This window comes from Ascaphus truei, chromosome 5 (assembly GCF_040206685.1).
Source record: "Ascaphus truei isolate aAscTru1 chromosome 5, aAscTru1.hap1, whole genome shotgun sequence".
Taxonomy (NCBI): domain Eukaryota; kingdom Metazoa; phylum Chordata; class Amphibia; order Anura; family Ascaphidae; genus Ascaphus; species Ascaphus truei.
The window spans coordinates 127,228,094-127,250,121 of NC_134487.1; the positions used below are offsets into that span (position 1 = coordinate 127,228,094).

The 22,028-nt window shown below is 43.8% G+C and overlaps 1 protein-coding gene across 1 annotated transcript in view; it reads right to left on the reverse strand.

Annotated features, from left to right (window-relative positions):
- Nucleotides 1-22,028, reverse strand: part of UTP20 (UTP20 small subunit processome component) — a 105,579-nt gene that overhangs the window by 61,866 nt on the left and 21,685 nt on the right. The window contains exons 15-23 of the mRNA XM_075600661.1: nucleotides 19,677-19,782; nucleotides 18,991-19,141; nucleotides 17,909-17,971; nucleotides 17,665-17,823; nucleotides 17,063-17,139; nucleotides 15,371-15,450; nucleotides 14,862-15,105; nucleotides 4,548-4,751; nucleotides 2,063-2,153 (exon numbers count right to left, since the gene is read on the reverse strand). Of these exons, the coding sequence (XP_075456776.1) occupies nucleotides 2,063-2,153; nucleotides 4,548-4,751; nucleotides 14,862-15,105; nucleotides 15,371-15,450; nucleotides 17,063-17,139; nucleotides 17,665-17,823; nucleotides 17,909-17,971; nucleotides 18,991-19,141; nucleotides 19,677-19,782 (1,175 nt within the window). The remainder of the gene's footprint in view (nucleotides 1-2,062; nucleotides 2,154-4,547; nucleotides 4,752-14,861; nucleotides 15,106-15,370; nucleotides 15,451-17,062; nucleotides 17,140-17,664; nucleotides 17,824-17,908; nucleotides 17,972-18,990; nucleotides 19,142-19,676; nucleotides 19,783-22,028) is intronic.

Below are 22,028 nucleotides of genomic sequence, written 5' to 3' on the forward strand. Positions count from 1 at the left end.
TTACTGAGATTCTATCTGCCCCATTAAAAAAGAAGCACATCATTAAATTGTTATAGTGATTATATTGGACTCTTGGCTATTATATTCTGTGTCTCCCAGATAGTATAACTATTAGGCGGCCTCCTTTCAAGTGTTTAGCTTGAGTAAAAATGACATTTTTATGCTTTCTGCTCGCCCACTTGGTAATGGATGGTAGACTCTCCCTTACTAGTTTGTATGAACAGCTCTGTGTGTGGAGTTAGACCACATCAGGAAAGCAAACTGATCCTGTTGCATGTCTTCTGACCTCTAACATGCTTCAGCCCCCAAGTACTGTACTGATCCTATAGGTAAGGCTCCACTCTTGCTTAAATGTGCCATGAAACTAAGGGGCAGATTCATCAAGTGCCAGAACGGATTAGTGCACCTGATCTGGTGTCAACTCCCATTAATGTTCATACAGGATTAGGTTAAGCTAACCAGTGCCAGCACTTTGACTCTTAGGGGTAGATTCATCATCTCTTCTGGTCTCTAAAAATTAACTTTGGGTGTATGAAACCTTTGCTGCCAGAACAACCGCCATGCATGCTGAACAGTGTAAGCAGCCAATGACAGAACACCTTCCCCCTTGCAGTGTGGGGAACTCACAATTACAAAATAGCTGTTAGACCAGAACCCAAGCCAGAAGGGAACATAATTGAATCATCCTGCTGTATTTCCAACTAAGCGCCCAGGACTCTACAGAGAGACCGGCCTCCCCAGCTGAATGTACCGATACAAATCTGTATTGATCTGTATAAAAGTATACTCGTCAATGTTAGCCACCCAGTAAACCAGGTTGAAAGATGTGTACTAGCGCTAGCCCCCCCCACCCCCATTCCCCACCCCAGGTTTTACTCTGAAAACACATGAAATGTAGACTACCGATTCCATGATTAGCAGAAAGAAGGAAACAACAAATACAGTAGCATTGAAACCATTGGCGGCTCAAAGGGCCTTATAGAGTCTTGTGGCAGCTCAGGGTTGGAAGACATTGATGAAGTACATACAACGCTACCACATAAAGTATGGTGTACACAGGGAAAAGAAAGGAACAATATCTACTCTATACTCCTTGTCTAGTAATGACAACAAACAATTTTAACAGTGATATTAAAAGTACCAGATTAGATTGAAACTATGTTACCTTTAAAATAAATTTCAAATTATTACTTTTAACGGTTACTTTATGACAGCGTTGAACTTGGGTCAACAACTATACAAGCGTGATGTGTGTTACAAGGTACACAAAGACATACATTCCCCAAAGTCATTAAGGTAGAAAACAGCAGGGCAACTAAATGTTTTTTCATTCTACAACAAAACTTGATATGTATTTTACAACGAATAATGTAAATAACACAGTTCACTCTGACAATGAACATTGTAATTCAGTATTTCTGATGCCAAAGCCCCTCATTGCCTAATTGTCACTCGGGTTCTCTCGAGCTTTAGAAAACTAAATTGCACCTTTAAGTCTCAACAGTTTTAGGAGTTTATTCGCTAAAGCACCACAGCCGTTACCGATTGTAAAAGCAGCAGTGGGCACTAATCACATTTTATTCCCTAATATTAGTGGATCTCTTCTTGAACTTTCCAAAGCTGCTTTGTTCATGAGATATAAAGTAAGCTTTGAAATATTAAGTGTTCGGGATGTTAAAATGGTGCTCTCCCCCCTTCCAAAGCGCAGTGCAGTCTAATGGTTACCATGGTAACCCCGTGGCTCCAGATTAAGAAGAGTGGGGTTTTTTGCACTAGAATTTTTTTTTTTAAAGGGTGGCAAGAAACCAACAACTGGGGGGATTGCTGCTTTAACTGTCATTAACTGTGATTAACAATGCAGACACCCAAGTATGCGGTAACGTATCTGCATCATTTGAAATGACCTACATTGGTTGCCCCAATGGCCCTTATTTGTTGCCGTACCTGCAATAAGATACAGCAAAGAGCTGTCTGGCCAGCACGTGTCTAGTATATAGTATATATGTCACTGCTCGACTTAAAGATGCATTACAGAAGAAACATTTACAGCGGAAGTCAGTACCTGCATGTAGAGTTCATGTAACTTTGGTTCCAGGTACAGCGCTCGTGGATTTGAAAACTTGGAAAAAACTTTCAGGTGCGCTATGAGCTGTCTTCGGATACAAAATACAAATACAAGAGTCCATTATTTCTCTCAAACACAATAGAAATAGTCATAACATTCAACCATGAATCAATTTGTAATGTCACGTCAGACCCTCTCACATAATGAATTCTATGAATGTTTTTTTTGTTATTGTGCGCGCAGAAGGGCTATGTACAGTATACAACGAGGGGCTACTTTATATATTTACCAGTACCTCTTCACCTTGGTAAAATGTAGTATGACACTATCATGTTGAAGCAGTTTATACACTGGTCCACCATCATATACGCCTGTTATGCAATAAGACCTTTATTTGATTTGTCAGCACAGTATGTTCAGAGATCAGAGTTCGATAGCCTCACTATATGGATACATTTTGATTAAATATTTATATACAAAGAGGCTCAGATAACATATATACAAACACCAATTTTAAGGGGGGGCGGGATTTCTCCTACAGATGAGCAAAAGTATGATGACGTTCAAAGCATCACAATGGCACCGGCATGCCAGCACTAGTGATCTAAAGGGATTTGCTACCTTTTGCCTGGCAAAAGATACATTCAACACTTTATAGCAAAGTACCCATATCATTTAGTTCAATTATCCATAAATTCTGCTTGTATTGCATCCAGCAAATTGCAGTGCCCGCATTATAAAATTACCTTTCAAGCCCTATAGAACCTGTCATAATTTCATGCAGTCTATATGTATATGTGTATATGTGTGTATGTGTGTATGTGTGTATGTGTGTACACATGTACATTATTTCTAAGATACCAATAATCGTGTTGTAAAGTATTCATAAATACATAAATTGGGAGCCATGCTTGCATCGCGTTATAAGCGGATTCGCGTTGTAACAGATCGCGTTATAACGGGGTTGAGCTGTATTCAAACATGAATAGTGAAATGCTTTTATTTGTGCGAGCTTTCGAGATAATCCACCTAGAATACTACAATTATTAATGCAGAGGTTTGTCAAGAAAGAGAAAATCACCGTAACTAAACTTGATAATTAACCACAGCAAACGTTTAAACTTAATAAGGGCACATGGTTCAAGGGGAAAGTGTTGATGTGGAATTAATAACAGCTTGCCGGTCAATCTTTGATTGTTGCCGAGTTAACTATTTTTTTAATGGAATGAGGAGAGCGAGTTTGTGAAGAAAACAGCCGATTGTCAAGACTCTAAAACACCTCCTCTGCTGCCAGAAGCACACAGAGCACTATTCCTCTGGAAGTCAAAAGAATAAATACAGCATTCTACCTCCTCATGAACTCCTTAGTATATTAGAGGCTTTCGTTAGTTAGAACGAAAGTTCTTCACAAAGTCTTGTGCTAATATTGCATTTCAACTGCCTTCCTAACGCCTCAAACTGAAGCTGTACAAAAACTTGTGTTTACATTTTTTAATTACATCTGAACAGTGTATTGCATTTGTTAACGTTTGGAATCCCTTTGGCTCTGCTTCCTGATTAATATATTTCCTGTAGTCTAAAATGTAAGTTAAGAGGTGGTGGTTTTTTTTTTTTTTAATGTCTCCTCATTCTAGCACCCAGCATTTGGGGCTGCAGAAGTGATGTTAGAACTAGTAATGTGGAGCGTTGCTTTTAAATGTGAAAGTGCCCAGTCCCACTTAATTTGTTGACAAAAATATTTGACAAACTACCCTTTCTTTTCACTTTGATCATAATCGTACTTTGCTGTCAAACTCCCCTAAAAGCTTTCACTTTTCACATTATCCCAGCATGTTGTTTGCAAGAGCATTTATGTACAGCCCCTGTTGTGAGTTTTCTAAGAAATGGCTTGTTACTCAGCCCAGCTCACTAGAACTGTACAGTCACAGCAGCATTTTTACCTCATGCAGGGATAATCTCAGTGTATAATGCTTTTTGTCAGTAGCCAGCTGTGTCTCCTATCGAACTTGTAAAGCTTTTTTGGACCTTTGAGACAAAGCCATTAAAGCTAATAAATCCCACTCAGATTCAAACTAAACATTACAACTGCTAGTCCCTTATACTGTATGTTGCCAAGTGGAACCAAGGCATTCACTGTACCATTTAACACAGAACAGGAGCCATTAACGTATGTTACCAGCTCTCTCATATATATTGAGTGGTAGCTGTTCTCTGACTTATAAGGTCAGGACTTTATGGGCTTTATTGTCCCCCTATATCAGGGGTGGCCAACTCCAGTCCTCAAGAGCCAAGGTCAGGTTTTAAAGATATCGACTGAGTCACCTCTGCTGGGGCAGGTATACCGATAAAACCTGACCTGTTGGTAGCCCTTGAGCACTGGAGTTGGCCACTCCTGCCCTACAGGGTTCAAGTATAACAATTATCAACAATGGCACAGTTGGTGATGAGCTACTAGATCCGGCAGCTTCAGATCCTCACTCACTTTGAAGCAGCTCTTCTGGTTTTCTTTTTCTGTATCCCTTTAACTTGTGTTTCCTCAAACTCCGTGTTGTCCTCCTCCTCCTCCTCCATGGCCTCTTCTTTTGCGTTGCCATCATCTTCAGCCCTGTCCTTGCTTTTTTCTACATTTTTCTTCCGGAGGTCCTGGGACGGAGCTACTAATAAATCTGCTGGATAATATTCGTTGCTGAAAAGAAACGGAACACAAGATGTCATTTTCTTCACCTTACACCTCTTTATTTGAAAGATTCTTCCCAAAGAAGGGAAACGAAATTATTTTAAGTGGATTCATCTCTCAAATGTTGCATTGTCATACTGCCGGCACCAGCTGTAACTGCACAATAACTGCTTTTTACTAAAAAAAGTTTATTTATAAAAGTATTAATTCCCCTCTTTAATGGAAAAAAAAACTTTATCAAGAGTCACACATATGGACTCCTTTCATTGTATGCCGTGGTCAAGTGTAATGGTATAAGGAAGTAAAGAGAAACACAAAGTATTTTCACACCCAGGGTTATCACTACTCTTTTGCACGAGGATGGGATTTCAGCCTGCAGATACTTTCTGGGACCGCAGGAGCCACTCACAGAGGCAGTGACTAAATGCATCGAATTTATTCTGACCCATAACTACTTCACATTTGGAAATAACACATACCTCCAGACAACCGGGACCGCTATGGGTACTCGGATGGCGCCACAGTATGCCAATCTGTTCAGCCCAAAACTGGAAAGTGACTTTCTTTCCACCTGTCACTTAAACCCCTTACATACCTTCGCTACATCGATGACATCCTACTGATTTGGCCCTCTGGCGAACAGGACCTCCTACAGTTCCATGACAACTTCAATACGTTCCACCCGACCATCAACCTCAAACTCACCCATTCCCCGGAAGAAGTACATTTCCTAGACACCACCATCACCATAAAGAACAACCAACTACAGACCTCTGTATACCGCAAACCTACAGACAGAGCCAGCTATTTGAGGGACAACAGCTACCACCCGACACACACCAAAAATGCAACCATCTACAGTCAAGCCATACGATACAACCGGATATGCTCCGACACAGCAGACAGAGACCAGCGGATTAAAGCCTTGAGATCAGATTTTATAAACCGTGGATACAACCACAGAATTGTAGACCAGCAAATTCACAAAGCCACCAGAATACCAAGAAGTGATCTCCTTGAATACAAATAGAAAGAGACAAGCGACAGGGTACCTTTGGTGGTCACATATAACCCACACCTAGGAGCCCTACACAAGATCGCCAGGGAACTACAACCCATCCTCCAGGAAGATACAAGACTGCAACAGGTATTCCCTGAAGCACCCTTATTATCATACAGACAACCTCATAATCTCAAGAATATTATGGTGAGTAAAGTATTCAGCAGCACAACTGAATGCGGGACGAAACCATGCCAGGACGCAAGATGCAAAACATGAGCAATGCTCTACACAGCGGACACAATACAAATACCACACAGGAATCGGGAATACAAAATCAGAGGAAGGTTCACCTGTTCCTCCAGCAATGTCGTGTACCTCATCATGTGCATGAAATGCCCAGGGGGCTGCTACTACATAGGTGAGACGGGGCAGGGGCTAAACAAGAGAATGAACCTGCATCGCACAGCATCACACGCGGAAAAAGAGATAGTCCTGTCGGCGAACATTTCTCTGACTCTGGCCATAAGATGAACGATCTGAGGGTTGCCATACTCAAAGGTAATCTTAAAACACCGAAAGAGAGACGGTTGCATGAATACAAATTTATGCAACTGTTCGGGACACTTAGTGGTGGCCTAAACAGAGATCGAAATGTTATGAGTCATTACTGACACAAGTGAACTCTCTTCCCATGAGCGCTAAAGGCCATCTCTGTACATACTGTGCTATATGTATGCACACACAGCTGTCTCTTACACAAATACTCCTTGTTTTTCCATCCCTATACACCAATGGGGACCACATAGTATCTACACACACTTTTAGTTATGCTACAATCTCTCACATTTCCACACCTACCCACACCATTTATATTAACTCCCACTCCACACACACCTTTTGTAAAGCACTGTATACACTATGGGCTCTCCATTCATTTATCTTCACACACACACTCTTACATCACTAACTTTCAGGAACCATTTAACACCTCTAGCCATAAATCTTATCCACACCGGGGGAAGGACAAGCACAGATAACATTCCAAGATACACTGTTTTTAAGTATACCCTTTGCCTGCTTCATTCATTGTAACATCGCCGGAAGAAGAGATCAGTGTATCTCGAAAGCTCGCACAAATAAAAGCATTTCGTTAGCCACAGAACGGCATCGTTTATTTATTTTTTGATTATATATATATATATATATATATATATATATATTAAAGTGACAGAAAATATAGACAGCGCCCTTCACACACTACACCTAAATTGCTGCAGCCCTGATAGATGTGGCAAGAATTTGCACCAGGCAAATATGCCCAATAAACAGTGGTGTGAAAATAACTAAATGTATTCTGGCAGGAAAAACTAAAAGTGACTATTAGATAAAAACACAAAAGCAAAAAAGAAGTGTGCATAACATATAAAAATAAAAATAAAAAAAAGCAATAAAAAAGATATTGCCAATTAATGTGGGTAAAAATGACACTGAGTGTCACTGGGACTTAACTAAAAAATGCAAATATAAAAAAAAATGGGTTCTTGTGATAAGCAATGAAAAATTCAATACACGATTATGAACCCATAAATGCAGTGAATATTAAAAATACTTAAGTCCACATGTGTCCATGATAAGTTGATTTGCAAAAGGTCCAGGCTGCTTCTTCTTGGGCTCACCGAACTCCCACAGTACCTATTAGAGAAAAAGAGAAAAGAAGCGCCCGATCCTTGTGTAAAATCAGATGAACAAAGTTTTAATATCTCATGGACAAGACAAATGCACACTTACAATTTGTCTGATAAAATAAAGCATGTTATGGGACCTGCCCATGCACCAACTGAGGACTCCTCGGTCTCTTCTTTGTGTGTGAGTGTCAGTATTGGCTCCAAAAAGGATGTTGCTGTCAGCTGCTGTCTCCAGGGGAGTAATCCTTGGTGTTTGTGAGCACTCAATCTCCACATGCAGCCGCCATTTAGCCTTTCTTTTCACACTTGAAACCGGAAAAAAATCTTCAGGCAAGTCCTTGCCTCCTCAGGATCCCCTGATGAAATCCGCAGTCGGAAGAAACGCGTAGGGATATCTGGCAGTGAGCCTACAGTGACAGGGCAGCTCCCAGCACCAGCGTGAGGAGGCAAGGACTTGCCTGAAGATTTTTTTCCGGTTTCAAGTGTGAGAAGAAAGGCTAAATGGCGGCTGCATGTGGAGATTGAGTGCTCACAAACACCAAGGATTACTCCCCTGGAGACAGCAGCTGACAGCAACATCCTTTTTGGAGCCAATACTGACACTCACACACAAAGAAGAGACCGAGGAGTCCTCAGTTGGTGCATGGGCAGGTCCCATAACATGCTTTATTTTATCAGACAAATTGTAAGTGTGCATTTGTCTTGTCCATGAGATATTAAAACTTTGTTCATCTGATTTTACACAAGGATCGGGCGCTTCTTTTCTCTTTTTCTCTAATATATATATATATATATATATATATATATATATATATATATATATATATATATATATACATATATACATATATATATATATATACATATACCGTATTTCCACAATTGTAAGACGCCTTCGATTGTAAGACGCACCATCGATTTGGCACTTACAATCGAGGAAAATTACTTTTTCACTAACCATGTTTCAGGAGAGGTCCCATGTCAGCAGAGGATAAAGAGGGCGGCGGCGGCAGGAGAGGTCCCACGTCTGCAGATGGTTGAAGATGGACAGCGAGTGGGTGTGCAGCAGCAGGACAGGTCCAAAGTCTACAGGTGAATGAAGACAAGAAGACAGCGGGTGTGCAGTGGGGTGCAGCGGCAGGAGATCATAATAGCAGTAGAGCTGAGCAGGAGCAGAGCGGCATAGGGGAATGGCTTGGGAGGTGCACACTGTAACCAGAAGTCAGACTTCCAGTCAACTTCCAGTGTGCACCTCCCAAGCCGTTCCCCTATGCCGCTCTGCTACTGCTCAGCTCTACTGCTATTATGATCAATTAGCCGCCGCTGCCACCGCACGCCCACTGCCTTCTTATCTTCATTCACCTGCAGACTTGGGACCTGTCCTGCTGCCGCCACCGCACTCCCACCCGCTGTCCCTCTTCAACCATCTGCAATACATCGATTCTAAGACGCACCCCGATTTCAGACATGTGAAAATCGGAAAAAAGGTGCGTCTTAGAATTGAGGAGATAGGGTATATATATATATATATATATATATATATATATATATATATATATATATATATACCCTATCATGTTAAAAATGGTTTTGCATGAAATGCCCAGGGGGCTGCTACTACATAGGTGAGACAGGACAGGGGCTAAACAAGAGAATGAACCTGCATCGCCACAGCATCACACGCGGAACAAGAGACAGTCCTGTTGGCGAACATTTCTCTGACTCTGGCCATAAGATGAACGATCTGAGGGTTGCCATACTCAAAGGTAATCTTAAAACCCCGAAAGAGAGACGGTTGCATGAATACAAATTTATGCAACTGTTCGGGACACTTAGCAGTGGCCTAAACAGAGATCGAAATTTTATGAGTCATTACTGACACTAGCGAACTCTCTTCCCATGAGCGCTAAAGGCCATGTATGTACATATTGTGCTATATGTATGCACACACAGCTGTCTCTCACACATACTAATACTCCTTATTTTTCCAACCCTATACACCAATAGGGACCACATAGTATCCACACACACTTTTAGTTGTGCTACAAACTCTCACATTTCCACACCCACCCACACCATTTATATCCCCTCTCACTCCACACACACCTTGTGTAGAGCACTGTTTATACTGTGGGCTTTCCATTCATTTTTATTCACACTGATACACATACACACTCTTTCTTCACTTGCCTTCAGTTACCCTTTGACACCTCCAGCCATAAATCTCATCCACACCGGGGGAAGGACCAGCACAGATAACATTCCAAGAGACACTGTTTTTAAGTAATCCTTGCTTCATTCATTGTAACATCGCCGGAAGAAGAGATCAGTGTATCTCCAAAGCTCGCACAAATAAAAGCATTTCGTTAGCCACAGAACGGTATCATCTATTTATTTTTTGATTATATATATATATATAAACCATAATACTGAGTTAAGTTATGGTGAGTGGGGAGTGCAGCAAGCTTAAGCCTATAGGGAACCATGTTAAAAATGGTTATTGAGGCAAAAAGTGACACTGTGTGCTCATTTGCATGTCATTTCCCAGAATCCCTTGCTGCAGTGGAAGTGCTGTATGCTGGGTGATAATGGGGAAAGGCGGGGTTGCAGACCTGCCTAAGACATGCAGATGAGCATACAGCTATATTTGCATATATATATATATATATATATATATATATATATATACATATACACACATATATACACATATATACACACACACACACACACACAGAGAAAAAAACAAGAAGTGGCGCCTATTGATTACCCCCTGACGAAGTCCACAAGACGAAATGCGTAGGGTATATCTTTTGGAGTACATTTATTGTTTATCATACATTGAACTGTCAGCACTACGTGCAAACGGAGCCGCCTAGCCCTGTGCCATCTGGGCGGACTATCACTGCGACGCTCACTGCAGCCGGAGGGATACAGCTAACCCGGAAGTTCTCTATGGTGAGAGGAGCGTCTGAACGGCAGAAGGTGTGTGTATCCTGCTTCCGATACACGGAGTGCCTACTGCTACCACCTGGCCCCCCCTGCTTAGAGACGGGATACTGTTCCACACCGGAGGCTCAGCTGGGTTCCTGCTGCAGTTGTTGGCTATTGGGATATTATCTCATACAGGCGATTTTTATTGATCCGTTTGTGAGTGCACAATTCATATTTTAATTCCAGTCCCATATAAATTTGTATCCTTACTACACTATGAGTACGCCTGTTCTTTGTTTGTTTTTCCGAGAGAGAGAGAGGAAGAGAGAGAGAGAGAGAGAGAGAGAGAGAGAGAGAGAGAGAGAGAGAGAGAGAGAGAGAGAGAGAGAGAGGAAGAGAGAGAGGAAGAGAGAGAGGAAGAGAGAGAGGAAGAGAGAGAGGAAGAGAGAGAGAGAGAGAGAGAGAGAGAGAGAGGAAGGGAGGGAGAGAGGGAGAGAGGGAGAGAGGGAGAGAGAGAAAGAGAGAGATATATATATATATATATATATCAAATGGAAATATTACTGTATGCTCATTTGCATGTCTTAGACAGGTCTGCAAATATATATATATATATATATATATATAAATATATATATATATAATTTATTGTAGTAAGTCTCCATTTTGATTTACATAACATTCGTTCATTCTTTCTAAATTACAATCCAATGAGCCGTGTCACCAAACTGTAATAAATGTAGACTTATTAAACAGGCCGTACCACTAATTTATTAACCACAGATTGTTTAACTTCATAAGTTTATTCCACTTTTCATAAAGAAAGTTCATTCATAGTTATGACTGTTAAAAAGCAGCAAAATAATGGACAAAATAAAGTTGCCACAACTTTGCAGCACTTTGCTTTACGGTGTGCCAGAGATGCTTTAGTCATGGAAGTCCATGTCACAACCCTGCACTTTGTGCTATGTCAGGGGTCTGCCACCTCAAGGAAGAAGAGCCATTTTATAAAAAAGTGTATTTCTCCCAAATATTCTGAGAGCCGCAACCCCATGCATGAATATTACACCCCCACAAACAGTGATACTAATAAAGCTACGTACATTATTATTTAAGTCAGTCGCAGCATGATTTATGTAGCTTTATTAGTTTCACTAATTCACTGATTAAATGAATTCATTAACGTTATCAATTCGTTTACATGTATAATATCGATCACGTTATCACATGTATGGCTTTTTAGTTGTGTAGAAGCACTAATATATGTAATGGTGTAAATATATTATGTTCATGATATGTTTTAGTTAAGGTTAGGGAGATTATTTATCACTATTTATCAGTATGTCAACAATTGTATATTTAGTATATTGATTATCAGTGTTAGAAATTATTTATTCCCACTGTTTTATCACAATTCATCACAATTTGTCAATAATAGTATATTGACTGTTTATCAGTGTTGGAAATGAGATATTCCCACTGTTTTTTCACTATTCACTCACTCTTATGCATCGGCTTTCTATCAGTGCTAATACCAAGGGTCTGATTTCATTAGTTGCTGGTGCCTTACAATGCGCGTGAGCAGCCTCTAACAAGACCTCCTGACAAAGCACGCTGTTGCAAAAAGCGTAGAGGTCACGAGAGGCTGCTCAACGCGTTCACCCATTGCCTGAGACAGAGTGACCAGGAAGCGCGAGCAGCAGAAAGTTCTGCCGAGTGCTGGTGGTGCAGTATAAACATTTCAGCAGCGCCAAGCACGACTACCCGCTGTCGCTTATGGTCAGTATCTGTCCCCCTCACTGTGGTTTTGGAATCTTGTTAGGCTGAACTTCTAATATGAATGTTTTTTTAGATCACGGTGTAGACTTGATAGAAGCAAGTGCCAGTTTAGTATCCTCGTGGGGGAGAGTTCAGTGATTTTATGTAATTATTATATTGTGTTTTCATTTATATTGTTTTTTGTTGTTGTTCCTGTAATTGTGTTATTCAGTTACTGAATATATATGTGTGGTCGTTTGACCAGATATTAAAATGGTTATATATTTGTGATACTGATCCGTTGTGCGCTGTGTGTACATTCTCTTTTCCAAATGAAGCCAATCTCTGCATCGGAATAGGAAAAATCTAAGCTGGTTGTCCTCAATTCTCTTGTTAAAGCAGCAAGATGCAGTTTATATTTTTTATGATCGCTTGACTCTTATTTTTAAAAAAAAAGTGTGTTCTGCACAAACTGGGGGAAAAAATAAAAACAAGATAGACTGGAGAAAACAATCACTAATTCAGCACGTCTGTGTGTGGATTCGCTCGGACGTTAGGCTCGTGGGATTCCAGTTGCATGAGAACAAGAGAAAGCGAAACATTACAACTTTCAATGTTAGAGAGGCCTCTGGTACAGAGCAGACCACCGTGTAACAGATCCATGTGCCAACAAAGGCCTCTCTCTATTCAGCATGCATTTGTGCGGTATTCTGGTCAGAGAACCTTAAATCTTATGGTTTTTTTCTTAAAATAAATCAGTTCTGTAGTATTGGATAATAGTGACTAGGATTTGTTTATTTTTTTTCATTCAACTTTTAATGAGTTTTAGAGCATCCTTTGATTTCTATAGCAGGTTTAGCCCACCTCCCAAGCAGTGCATGATCTTTGCAACACTTTCCTGTTTGTTGCCAATGTTCCCAGCTGTAGACTGTAACAATAGATGTAATGTTAGTAATATAAGGATACATTGTAGCTGCCGAGTTAAACTGACTGAAGGGCGTCCATTATGTTAGGCCCACAATAAGGATTTTTACAGATTTATAACAGGAGCACCAAACGCTTGCCAGCTTGGGCAAGAATGTAGAATTATACTTTGTCACATGCTTTACATATACAAATAAGGAGAAAAAAAAAAGCTGTGTGTGCTGTGCACACGCATAGTAAGTGAAACTTCTTTGACTTTTGTCACAGAAATTGACTTATAACGCACGTGCTCGGCACACATGTGTCAGTCAGTGTATGTGTCAGTCAGTGACAATGTATGTGTGTCAGTCAGATAGTATGTGTGTGTGTCAGAGAGTATGTGTGTGTGTGTCAGTCAGAGAGTATGTATGTGTGTCAGTCAGAGAGAATGTATTTGTGTCAGAGAGTATGTATGTGTGTTTGTGTATGTATGTGTGTCAGTCAGAGAGTATGTATGTGTCAGTCAGTGTGTGTATGTGTGTCAGTCAGTGTGTGTGTGTGTGTGTGTGTGTGTGTGTGTGTGTGTGTGTCAGTCAGTCAGTCAGTCAGTCAGTCAGTCAGTCAGTCAGTCAGTCAGTCAGTCAGTCAGTCAGTCAGTCAGTCAGTGTGTGTGTGTATGTGTGTCAGTCAGTGTGTGTGGGTATGTGTGTCAGTCAGTGTGTGTGTATGTGTGTCAGTCAGTGTGTGTGTGTGTGTGTGTATATGTATGTGTGTGTCTGTCAGTGTATGTGTGTCTCTCTTTCTGTGTCCTGCCCCCTCTCTCCTGACTCCCCCCACCCCAGGCAGAGCTGCGGACCCGCGGCGGCTCTGTCTTGGCCTCTCCTCCCCCGTCGCACACCCCCCTCACAGGCAGGCAGAGCTGCGGACCCGCGGAGGCTCTGTCTTGGCCTCTCCTCCCCCCTTGCACACCCCCCTCACAGGCAGGCAGAGCTGCGGACCCGCGGCGGCTCTGTCTTGGCCTCTCCTCCCCCCTCGCACACCCCCCTCAAAGGCAGGCAGAGCTGCGGACCCGCGGCGGCTCTGTCTTTTGCCTCTCCTCCCCCCTCGCACACCCCCCTCAAAGGCAGGCAGAGCTGCGGACCCGCGGCGGCTCTGCCTGAGTCTCTCCTCCTCCCCACCCCCGGCGAGACGCGGCCGCACCGGGCCCGGCGTATGTGAGGGACAGATACCTTAATAAAGCCCCCCCCCCTCCGGAAGTGCTGCGTGGGCAGAGGCGATGGAGGCAGTGTCGGCGGGGGAAAGGGGGCAGCGCGTCATCGTCATGCCTCGGCCGGGGGAGGTCAGCAGGGAGTGGCGGCAATTAAATTTTGAGGGGGAGCAGTGCTCGTTAGGAGCTGCGGTGGCGAGTAAATGTTGAGCGGGTGGGGGGGACCGTTTGGGGGGGAACAAAGATGGTTTGGAGCTGCCAGCACTGTGACGTCAGCACTTTGACGTCACATCCGTTTCATTTTCAATCCCCACAATCCATTTTTGTCCCATTAGGAATGAGGTGCCACTAAAGAAGTTTCACTTCAAAAAAGGAAGGGGAAGGGGGGTGGGGGTAAATGTAATATTGCTGCTTTAAGCCCCATCCAAATTAATGGGATTTAAAGCGTTACAGACAAATCGACAATTTCACAGTTTATTGAATAGGGGAGTGGCGTGTGTGTGTGTGTGTGATATATATATAGCGTGGGGTATGTGTGTGTGTATGTATGTATGTATGTATGTATGTATATATGTATGTATGTATGTATGTATGTATATCTACATTTTTTATAATGCGCCAACCCTCACCTAATAAACCTCAGGAGAAGAGGGGAAAGTTCTCTTGATCTCGGTTCCACTCTGTCTGGAAATTCTGACATTGCCTTCCACAGAAGAAACCGAAAATTGGTGTAATCGGTCCTGTCACTTATTTCTGTCCTGATTTTTAACATCTCATTATATAGAGCTTCAATGTCTCCTCCATGGGTACTCCCCGCTCCCTGGCTCTGGCTACGGATCGTTTCCTCCTTTAGTTCCTCTTGCAGTTCTTTCTCTGCATTAGAAAAAAATGCAATCGTGCTGATGTCATATTATCAACTACATTACAAGGTGCTGTACAATGCCCCATTACAGTTTCTCCACACATTTTGTCTTTATATGGTTATTGAAGCACCAGCTGTAATAATGAGATGCTGATTTTGTTAAATAGAAAAATAAAAAATAAAAAAGTTGATAGAAACAGTATACATGCAAAAGATACGTCCATCTGCAAACTGAACTCTTATGTTTACTAGTACAAAAAAACAAAGCTGCCTTACCAGCATGGGCAGCAGACTTCTCCAAATGCTCGTAGTATACTTTCCAGAAAGATTTATTTTCCATTTCATTTGCATGAGAACTGTGAAAGAGTACAGGCATACCCCGGTTTAAGGACACTCACTTTAAGTACACTCGCGAGTAAGTACATCTCGCTCAATAGGCAAACGGCAGTTCACGCATGCGCCTGTCAGCACGTCCTGAACAGCAATACCGGCTCCCTACCTCTACCGAAGCTGTGCGCAGGCGGGGAGACTATAGAGCCTGTTACACATGCGTTATTTACATCAGTTATGCACATATATGACGATTGCAGTACAGTACATGCATCGATAAGTGGGGAAAAGGTAATGCTTCACTTTAAGTACATTTTCGCTTTACATACATGCTCCGGTCCCATTGCGTACGTTAATGCGGGGTATGCCTGTATAGGATTTCCCCTCAGGAGTGGGAGCCACAGTTTGCACTTGCCAAATGACTGACATTTGACTCAAGATTCGCAGTTACAGATCTTAATTACAAGATGTTGCATTAACAGAACTGTTTTCGTTGTAATGCTCCTGTGTTGCAATGCTATTACCCATCATGACAAATACATTCACAGATGGCTACTTAAAGGCGTAATCCAAGCAATATCCTACGTGGTTCATTTCTGTAGTGTTCGATAATACTTACTACCTTTTTTTAAATTTTTTAATTCAACTCTTAATGCTATTTCTAATGAGTTTTAATACACTGAGCATCCTTTGATTTCTGTAGCAGATTTTAGCACACCTCCCCAGCAGTGCAAGATCATTGTAACACTTTCCTGTTTGTGATCATTTGTTGCCAATATTCCCAGCAGTGTGAGCAGCAAACTGTAAGGCTGCGCTTATAGTGCCAGCGGCACGACTGTCGCGTCAAAACAAATGTATTGGTCGCCGTCGTCGGCGCTTATAGTGCACACGACGGCGACAAAGCGTCGGAGCGACAGTGCTACCAAAAATCTGCTAGTCACTGATATTTTTTTTTTTTTCGGCTACGGTCTCCCCCCTTGTGGCCAATCAGGAGCTTCTCCGTCCCTCTGCCCTCCCCCTTTTGTGACGTCACTGGCCTTGTAGCCAGCGACGCCGCTTAAACTTAAAATATAACTTTCGCAATGGCGACGACGGCGAAGTCATCGGTCGCGTCGCCGGCACTATAAGCGCGGCCTAACAATAGATAACGTTACACAAACAGGACAGGTTTTCAGGAAATTCATGCGTTAGCACAGGTGGCTCAGAATTTGAGCGACGTGCTAAAGCAGTTAAATCCTGAAAACCTGTCCTTTTGGTTGCCCTTGAGGACAGGAGTTGGCCACCCCTGAAATAGAGAAACAAGGATTGATTTAATGGCTGGAACAGGTGTGGAGCGGCTCAGTAGGAAGAAGAAGTTAAGATGGGCGAATGACCCGTGGTAAATCAATAAAGACAGAATTTGACGGCAGGAAACAACCACTTGGCCCACCTATTCTGCGCATTTTACCCATGCTTTTATTTCATCCGAGTCTTCAGATGTTTATGCAAATCAATGCATTGAAAACGGCAAGATAGGTGCAAGAACTGGAAGCATTTCAATCTGACCCAAACCAATACCTACATTACAGTTACTTGAAGATGCTCTTCCTGTGTAAATGTACATGCGTTTTCTCCCACTTTAGTTTATGAAATACTTACATGACGAGCTCAATTATGGGATCCCAGAGAGAGCTGAAGTTAATATACAACATTGCCAATAAATATCTCAGAGGCACCTGTAAAAACAAAAGGGAAATAGTTGAATTACTGCACCACTTGTCCAGATCCTTTTAAATATGTTACAAAAAAAATAAAATAATTGGATAACATATCTGCCTACAATCAAACATATAGTCATTAAAAACAGGAGTACAATTACTCCAAATACATCGGACTTTCTCCTCCTGCGTTACCGTGCCGGCCGGCTGGACAGGAAATCTCCAGCGTCCCTTTGACTCATTCACGCTCCCCGCCGCGTATGTTCTACAGAATGTGCGCGTGAATCAAGAGCATGCTGGGGAAAAACTGGCAACAGCTTCCTCCTCCCGCTGCACAATGTCAGCCATGGAGCACATTTGGAAATTCTGCTGCTCCGTCTAACACAGGGGTGCGCAACCTTTTAGCCCTGCACCCCCCGTCTGCATCGTTTGACTCCGCGTTGCCACGGCGCCAAGTCGCCCGAAGCCGTCCGAGTCAAGGGAAGGGAAGCATCATTGATTTTAATTGGAAAACGTATAAATACATTTAGCAAAAACACTTACCTCCTGCAAATCCCCCTTCGCTACCAATGTCTGCACAAGATCATATCTTAGTTTCCTCAGGTGAAGAAGCTTCTCCCGATATTCATGGACAGTGGCAGGGACAAGTTCCGCTTGCAGCAGTATGGGAAACAGTGACTGCGATTCCCCCATGCTGGGTTCCTGAAGAGCAGAGTAAACACCGGGTTAGATTTTTAGCACATTTCTGTCCTGTCTTTTATAGTTCAGTTTACAAACATACTCCTACCTCTAGACGTGCAGAAGGCTGAACTTCAAAATGGTTTAGAATTCGTATGGTTAAGAGGCGCACCTAGGACGGAAAAAAAATGAAGGGTAATTATTTACATGAACTGCTTTCAACACAAGTACAAAACATTAAACAGTCTTTTTTTTTTTCTCTTTTCTTCTAAAGAAACAAAATCACTCAAGGTATATGCAGTTCAAAATGCCAAATCCTAACGTGTTCTGCCATTCAACTGATGAGCAACTTGCACTTTGGGCATTTCTATGCATGCATGTTTTTAAGGGAAGGTTCTCCGCAATAATAGAAATGCAAAAAGTCAGCTCTGTTAATTTTTCCCCATATGTTTCATAGCTTTGAAGATATGACCCTGAAGTCCAACATTCAAACCAGTATAAAACGAGAAGAATATCCACAGAATATACCATGTAGATTTGTTTTAACATGGTTCATTTAGACAGTACGTTTTAAAGCCTGAAACACTGTATGAGAGCATCTCGTTTGAAGAGCCACAAATATGGGAAAAACAAATCTCACCGTGATCCAAAAGGTAGGGAGGGTCTCGTTTGAACTCCCCATAATCATATGCTTTAGCCCAGGATTAGGCCATCTTTTTTTCAGGCGTGCCAATAAATGGGCAAAATGTTGTGGGCGGATCACGGTCCCACTGACTTACTACACGCTCACTCCCCTCCTCCTCTCTTAGTCAACCCCCCTCCTCTCTTTCGCTCAATTTCCCCCACCCCACCTCGCTCACTCATTTTACTTTGGGGGTGGGGAGAGGTCTTCGGTCCCGCAGCAGATCGTTGCCGGGGCAGGAAGCGAAAGGTAGGCCCCTACTTCTGGGAAAGCCTAACTTCCAGCGCCGGCCGTTTGCACAGACTGGGGGGGGGGGGGGGGCAAGATGTGAGGAGAGCTGAGTAGTAACTAATGCCCGAGTATCAAGCGGGCCATAACAAATACAGATGTGGGCCACAGGTTGGTGACTCCTGCTTTAACCTAACTTTCGAAAGTCTTTTTCTAACAGAGAAGTATGGTTAGAAAATGTATTCATGTATGCATCTTATTAATAGGATACAAAATACTACCTTTGAGGAATTTGCTGAAATATTATATTGCATCTTAGAAAAGATGTCCATCTGGGTGTCTTGTGACAGATGATCTTGACAACCACAGAATGTTAATCTAGTGAAGTAGAGATCAGCCAACAGCAAGACCGAGGGATCAGAGGGAAAAGCCCTGGAAGTAAATAAATGCACAATGCAAGTCAGCAACAGTCAAACATAAAAGGGGAAAAAAAGGGAACTTCTCAATAAACACATGTTCTAGTGCCTTCTACATGCACCGTCCTGGCTTGCCAATATATGGTACATCTTCTTTGGTACCATTATAACCTATAAATTCGGTTCTACAACATCCCCTATGGGCAATGTTTAGAAGAATTTAATATTTGGAAGCCATGCCCTCAATATAGCAAGAGAGTAGTGTCACAATGGCTAGAAATGGGCTTGGTGCAACGAAAACACGAGAGCCTCAAACAGCAGTGTAAACTATTTTCACATATAAAGATGGGACATGCAAGCATTCCATTATTAGCATGTCATTGATATTCTAAGGCATTATACAATATATAATAGTTTTTTGTTCTGTTTTGTTTTGTTTTACTTGTTCCGTTGGCAAACCACTTGATCGCCAATGTCATTATGTTACAAAGTCACTAGTAACAAACTACACACTTAAATCTGACCAGATTCACATAATTTGCATAACTTACAGTAACAAGCTCTTTACACGCTCTGCAGGAACAATCTGCAGAATTTCAGCAGAGTCATCTAAACTGAGGAGTGTGCTTACAGCTTGGCAGACCACACACAGCGTTCCTAGGGGGTGGAAAACAGGACTCATGAAAAGATAAAGGGTTTACAATGTCAATGTGCAGCCTGGCATCAACATACCAGTAGTAATTTCTCCTCCTTAGGCCGCGTCCATGGTTAGCACGACCATGCGAGCAACCGTGCGAGTGACACGATCAAAATGCTTAAGGCAATGATTGCGGAAATGGACCGCGTGTGCGCATGCGCCAGTGCGACGGGGTGCCAAGTATCACAAATTTGATTCTGCAGCGCGACGGCCGGGTCACGAGCGGCACGCCTCCCCATCGCGTCTACCCAGGCCACAAATCGCAGCAGTTAAGGCGCGCATAACATCACACGCACAGTCGCAAGCCTGCGCTCACCTGGCTGCGGCCTTACTTTCAAGGCTGTCCACTCACCTGCTCCTCCCTACATATCAGCTCTGATCTCTCAATATGGCCCTGCTCGTCTACTGCGTTCTAGCCACAACTATCTCCTTTCCACCTCTACTGCTCTCTCGCCTTAAACCTTTTTCCCTCACTGCCCCTTACCTGTGGAACTAGCTCACATTTCGTATACGCCAAGTACCTTCTCTCCCCACATTAAGACTAACCTTAAATCTCCCCTCTTAAAGGGAGCATTTCATTAGATTAATGGCTACTGCCCACACCCAGTCACTCCTACCAATGACTGCTATCTACTGCACCTATTCCCTCACCTGCGGTCTCTAAGTCTCATAGCACTTAGATTGTTAGCTCTCCGGAGCAAGGATTTCCTTTCCTATTGTCTGATCTTATTTGTTCCACTTATTATAATTCCCTGCACTGTACTGTCTCTGTTGTAAAGGGCCAAGAAGAGCTGTGGGCGCTATATATATATATAAAATTGAATTTTGTGAGATTGTTACTAGATGTGGTCAATCTGATTGGTCCGTGACTCTCATTGGCCAACAGGTACGCTGACATCGCAGACACAACTACCCCACTGTGACACACACATACTGCCACAGACTCTCACCCCATCACACTCACCATACCTCTCCCACAGCTCACCTCCCCGCTGGCTCCCCCCCACCATCACCCCCCCCTCACCCACAGCTCACCTCCCCGCTGACTCCCCCCCACCATCACCCCCCCCCCTCACCCACAGCTCCCCTCCCCACCATAACCCCCCTGGTGCACCTTCCCCCCTATGCCACTGGCTCACAATATTAAAATGGTGCTCCGCACTACTCCACCCTGTCGTCACCCTTACCGCACGATTTCAACTGTGCACCCCTCTGGGCGGCGATCGGAAGAGGCTGCTCTGCCCTCCCCGTGGCCATCTCCCGGAGGGAAGGGCATGTCCCGCACGGCCGCCACTGCCCTGCTCCCCCCTGTTGAAGGGGGAAGGCGCACCGAGGGGGAAGGTAAGTGGAGGGGGGGTGGAAGTCGAATGGGAGGGTGGTGTGGTTTTAAAATGGGAGGGTGGTATAAAAGGTTGTGTGTTTCCATTTTGGGTGGCTGCTAAAAGACTAAAAAGGCAGGTCAGGTCAACTTCAGAGAAGGCTATATTTATTATAGGGTAAGGGGGGTGCACAGTTGAAATCATGCGGTAAGGGTGACTCCTGTCCACTGTCCCGTCCCCCCCTCCTGTCCACTGTCCCGTCCCCCCCTCCTGTCCACTGTCCCGTCCCCCCCTCCTGTCCACTGTCCCGTCCCCCCCCTCCTGTCCACTCTCCCCCCCCCGTCCACTGTCCCGCCCCTCCGTCCACTGTACCCCTCCGTCCTGTCCTCTCCACTGCCCCCCCTCCTCCTGTCCACTGCCCCTCCCCTCCTGTCCACTGCCCCCCCCTCCTGTCCACTGCCCCCCCCTCCTGTCCACTGTCCCCCCCCCCCTCCTGTCCACTGTCCCCCCCCCCCTCCTGTCCACTGTCCCCCCCCCCTCCTGTCCACTGTCCCCCCCCCTCCTGTCCACTGTCCCCCCCCCTCCTGTCCACTGTCCCCCCCCTCCTGTCCACTGTCCCCCCCCTCCTCCTGTCCACTGTCCCCCCCCCCTCCTCCTGTCCACTGTCCCCCCCCCCTCCTCCTGTCCACTGTCCCCCCCCCCTCCTCCTGTCCACTGTCCCCCCCCCTCCTCCTGTCCACTGTCCCCCCCCCCCTCCTGTCCACTGTCCCTCCCTCCCTCTGGGGGGGGGGGAGGGGGGAACGGAGAAAGAGGGGGAGCACAGAAATAGGGGGAGAGGAGGGAGCGGGAAATTTAACTCACAGGCAACGCCGGGTCTCTCAGCTAGT